A 4,872-nucleotide genomic window follows, 5' to 3' on the forward strand; every position below is an offset into this window, starting at 1 on the left:
ACGGGAGACTCCTCGGAAGCGGTTGACAGGTAAATCGCTTCCCTCCCGGTTCCTATACGGAACAGAGACTTTTGAGTGTGAAATGGCAGTCAAATCCCGGTAGGGAACCGATTCTCAACCGGGTTCTGTCTGAAATGACAGACCAGCACCCGGTTGAGAATCGGTTCCCTACCGGGAGAAAGCGCCTGTCTGAAATTCCCCCTTGAAAAAAAGGGCAGTTTCTGTCAAGAGCTCTCAGCCCCACCTGCCTCACAGGGTCTCCGTTGTGGGGAGGGGAAGGGAAAGGAGTTTGTGAGCCACTCTGAGGCACCTTTGGGTAGCGAAGGGTGGGGTATAAATCCAGTCTCTTCTTCTTCTTCACAACCCCCCCTCCCTTCACACAGGAGGCAAAACCTGAGTGCGCATTCTGGAGGGAGCCCCTCCCGCTCTTTCGGTTATCTACCAAGGCCATCCTGGGGGTCGTGATGCGTGACAAAACACTTGAGCGTTTGTGGTGCAGAACTTAACACTGTTTTCCCCCGTTCCATTAAAAAAAAGCTCCTCCCGGGAGCCAGAAGGACTCTTTGCGATCGAGCACCGCTACACAAAACATTGTCGCTTGGAAGAGTACCTAGTTAAACAGTTTCTGCACAAAATCCTAGAATCACAGAGGTGGGAATGGGCCATAGAGGCCATCTAGTCCAACCCCCCTGCCCAATGAAAGATCAGCCTAGAGCATCCCTGTCAAGTGTTTGTCCAGCTGTTGCTTGAAAACTGCCCGGGAGGGGGAGCTCACCACCTTCCCTAGGCAGCCGATTCCACTGTCGCACAACTCTGACTGTCAAAAAAGTTTTCCCTGGTATCCAGCCGGTACCTTCCTGCCCTTAATTTAAACGCATTATTGCGAGTCCTCTCCTCTGCTGCCCACAGGAACAGCTCCCTGCCCTCCTCTAAGTGGCAGCCTTTCAAATACTCAAAGTGAGCTATTGTGTCCCCCCTCAACCTCCTCTTCTCCAGACTGAACATCCCCAAGTCCCTCAGCCTTTCCTCACGGGGCTTGGTCTCCAAATGTCTCCCCTCCCCTTCCCCACAACAGACAACCTGTGAGGTAGGTGGGGCTGAGAGAGCTCTCCCGAAGACTGCTCCTGAGAGAGCAGCTCTGAGAGAACTTGTGACTGACCCAGGGTCACACCAGCAGCTGCATGTGTGGGGGGGAAGTGGGGAATCAAGCTATTTAAATCTAACTCTTTTTTTAAAAAAAATTATAAGTTTATTTGTACGTTTTCTATTACATAAAATAACAGAGTAATACATATACATTTGTTAGAAGTACAAATGGAAGATCGTCTAACAGTTTTTCCCCACCCGGTTATAAACTTTCTGCCATCTATTTTGAAAAGTTGTTTCATCTTTTCCTGAAAGAGTCGTATTCACTTTATCAAATTCAGCTATATTTCAATAATTTTATCCCTTAGCTCTTCTTTACTGGGTATCGTATCCTTTCCCCATTGTTTTGCAGTTAATATTCTCGACATGGTAAGTATATACAGTATGTAAATCTAACTGTTTAATCTTTAAACTTCGGCTCTCGCACTTTACTATTGTTCCAGCACTTTAGGACAACTAATAATGTAATTGTTACGGTGTTTTTTATGAATAGTTTTAATCAGGGGTCATTTCCTGCAGGAGCGCACAGGAGCGGCGCTCCGGCAGTAAAGAGCCCAGGGGGCAGGCACATGCAACAAGCCCCACCCCCTGCTCCCAGCAGCCCTCAGTCAGAGCAAGAAGCAGCCAATACAGTCCAGTGGCACCTTTAAGGCCAAGTTTTATTCAGGTACAAGCTCTCCCTCCTCTGCCAGGACAGATCTGCACGTCCCCCCCCCAATTTGCATAAGCAAATGAGTTATGCTAATTAGTTATGATAACGAGCTCCTGCACCTCTTTTTCTACGAAATGACCCCTGGTTTTAATTGCATTTATATGTGCATTTTTATGTAAGCCGCCCTGAGCCTGCCTTGATGGGGAGGACAGGGTAGAAATTGAATGAATGAATGAGCCTGGTTCTCCCAGATTAGAGTCTGCACTCCTAACCGCGACACCAACCTGGCGATCCCCACCGAGGAAAGACCTAACCAACAATGGGAAGCAAGAAAAACCTCCGTGTGCCATGCCTGGAACATGTGCCAAGCAGCGCCAGCCTGCTCCGCCTTGTGCCCACCAGGGCTATTTTTGGGCAGGAACGCACAGGAACGGAGTTCCGGCTGACTCCCGAGTTGGCCACGCCCAGCAGGAACTCATTAGCATAATAGGCAACACCCAACAGCAGGAACTCATTACGATTGGCTACATTAGGGGTGTGTGGCCTAACATGAAAGGAGTTCCTGCTACAAAAAAAGCCCTGGGTTTTAACAACAAACAAGGTACACAGAATAAGAAGCAAAAGGTGGGTGTGGCTGGATGAGCACACTTCTGGTAACATGGGGGTGCGGCCTAATATGCTAATGAGCTGTGCTGTCAGGGGTGTGGCCTAATATGCTAATGAGTTTTGCTGTTGGGTGTGGCCTATTATGCTAATGAGTTCCTGCTGGGCTTTTTCTACAAAAAGAGCCCTGGTGCCCACGCACCACGCCATGCCCGTAGCCCTCCAGATGGCACCACAGCCGCTGTGCCAGGTCGCATAAGCAGAAAAACTACGACATCCCTGCAGGGAGGAACGTGTGGCCCGAAGCCGAGAACGTGGCGGCCCCTTGGACGTCCTCTCCGTTTTCACTAGAAAAGGAGACGGAGAGAGGAAATCAAGTTTCTAGCTCTCAAGGTGGCAGTGTGGGGAGCCTCTGGGGCCGCGTCCTGCTCCTGTTTTGGAGACCCAGACATATAAAATACAGGGGCACAGGAGGCAGATTGTGCCGTGCTGGAAGAAAAGCTGGGGAAAGAAAAGTGTGCGGGTATCGGGGAAACTGAGGAAAACGTTGAAATGAGGAAATGGAAGGCCCGGGTTCGAGAGCCCTGCGCCGGTTAGTCACAAGGGAGCAAAGGAAACTGAAGTCTCCACGTGTCTACAGAATTCAGCCCTTCCGCCAGGCCCGTAGCAAGGATTAAAAGGCCTTCGGGGGGGGCACCCTGCACAGACACCCCCACACACACACGCTTCCCAAGGGAGCGCCACAAATAAAATAAAAAATTGGAAGTGGGGGGGGGGGCTGGGCTGGACGGGAAGTCAGGGAGGGGGGCCTGGGCAGTAAGTCAGGGGGCCTGGCCCCGAGGTGCCCCACTGTAGCGACAGGCCTGTCTGCCACAGAAGCCGCATTACTTGATCGCAAGAGGTGGGCATTTTATCTGGCACAGAGCTTTAGAATCTCTGTCCGTAAAGGGCATCTAAAAGGTAAAGGTAAAGGTCTCCCTTGCTCGAAAGCCAGTCGAGTCCGACTCTAGGGTTGCAGTGCTCATCTCCGTTTCAAAGCCAAAGAGCCAGCGCTGTCCGAAGACGTTTCCGTGGTCATGTGGCCAGCATGACTAAACCACCAAGGCGCACGGAACGCTGTTACCTTCCCACTGAAGGGGTCCCTATTTATCCACTTGCAATTTCTTGCTTTCGAACTGCTAGGTTGGCAGGAGCTGGAACTAGAGACGGGAGCTCACTCCGTCATGCGGCACACTCGGGTCTCGAACTGCTGAACGACCGACCTTCCACAGCCTGCAGTTCAGCGTCTTAACCACCTGAGCCACCGCAGCTCCTTAAAGGGCATCTAACTGCCCACAAATGCCGTGCAAAGCCAGGGCCGGGGAGGGGATGGGGACTCACTGTCCTCTTCCGGCCATGCCCGAGCCAGAGCTGCTGCCAGTGCATGCATGCCAAGCAGTACCAGCTGCGGCGCCCGCTCCCAGGACCACGCAGAAAGCCGTAACAATGCCAACGTTGTGACCTCGTCCCCCTCCTTGCTTCCGGCAGCCGGGCATGCTGTTGGGGACGAGGGTGGGGGGAGCGGCTCCTACCAGCTGCCAAGTTAGTAAGGGCCGGGCTCCGGGTTCGGAAGAGGCGCACCCAGGACAGCATCGACAGCAGCTGGGCCAGGGGGTGCCCGAGGTAGCCCCGCGGGCCCCAGGAGAGAGGGCCGCTCCCTGCAGAGACAAGGCGGGTGAGAAGAAGACAGGAAAGGAGGAGCCGGAGGAGGACGCCGCGGTGGCGGCCGAGGGGAGGTGGCTTCTTACCGTCTGTTCCTCCCGCCCCGTTGGCCTTGCCCGTATGCTCCAGCAGGGAGCCGAGAAAGGACGAGGCACTGAGGCGCAGGTCCCGGAAGAGAAGGGAGGTGTCTCGTTTCATCATGTTCATGGGGCTCAGCTTCTCCACAGTGGGGTCCTCGGACTGCTCAGGATCCATCCCTGGATTGGAGGGCAGAAAAAGGGGACAGGTGTTGAAGGGTCCGAAATACGCCCACCCTGCTTCGCAAACTCCCGTACGTAGATGAAGGAGAGGGGGTTGTTTCTCTGAGTCCCAGCTTCTCTAGAGCGAGTCTAGAAGAAGGGCCTGCGCTGGGCTACTGTAGCAAAAAAAAATTAAGTTGCCCCTTGAAGACTAACACAGTTTCATTCGAGCAGAAGCTTCTGTGTGCTAGATGCCCACTCCGGGAAGACTTGGTCTCTGGATCACGACATCAGAGGTGGGAAAGAACATTCAGGGCAAAGGTGCCACGAGATTCCTCCTGTGCCCCTTTCCCCTCTTTCTTCCCCAGTCACCCACCCCTTCTCCCCCCCCCCCGGCATAAAGTGCAGAACAGGCCCGTAACCATGGAGGGGGCATTTGGGGGCAATGCCCCCCACAGACCAGTGCTGCCCCCTCAGACAATTTTTTAAAAATCGGGGGGGGGGGTTAAATATCAAAACACTTTTTTTCTA

The 4,872-nt window shown here is 53.3% G+C and overlaps 1 protein-coding gene across 1 annotated transcript in view; it reads right to left on the minus strand.

Moving 5' to 3' along the window:
* Positions 1 to 4,872, minus strand: part of LOC107117837 (hormone-sensitive lipase-like) — a gene marked incomplete at its 5' end in the record, with an annotated part of 24,066 nt that overhangs the window by 17,023 nt on the left and 2,171 nt on the right. The window contains 2 exons of the mRNA XM_015420001.1: positions 3,973 to 4,098; positions 4,189 to 4,359. Coding sequence (XP_015275487.1) covers positions 3,973 to 4,098; positions 4,189 to 4,359 — 297 coding nt within the window. The remainder of the gene's footprint in view (positions 1 to 3,972; positions 4,099 to 4,188; positions 4,360 to 4,872) is intronic.

The sequence above is a fragment of the Gekko japonicus genome, unplaced genomic scaffold (assembly GCF_001447785.1).
Source record: "Gekko japonicus isolate JY-2015 unplaced genomic scaffold, Gekko_japonicus_V1.1 scaffold5466, whole genome shotgun sequence".
Classification (NCBI taxonomy): domain Eukaryota; kingdom Metazoa; phylum Chordata; class Lepidosauria; order Squamata; family Gekkonidae; genus Gekko; species Gekko japonicus.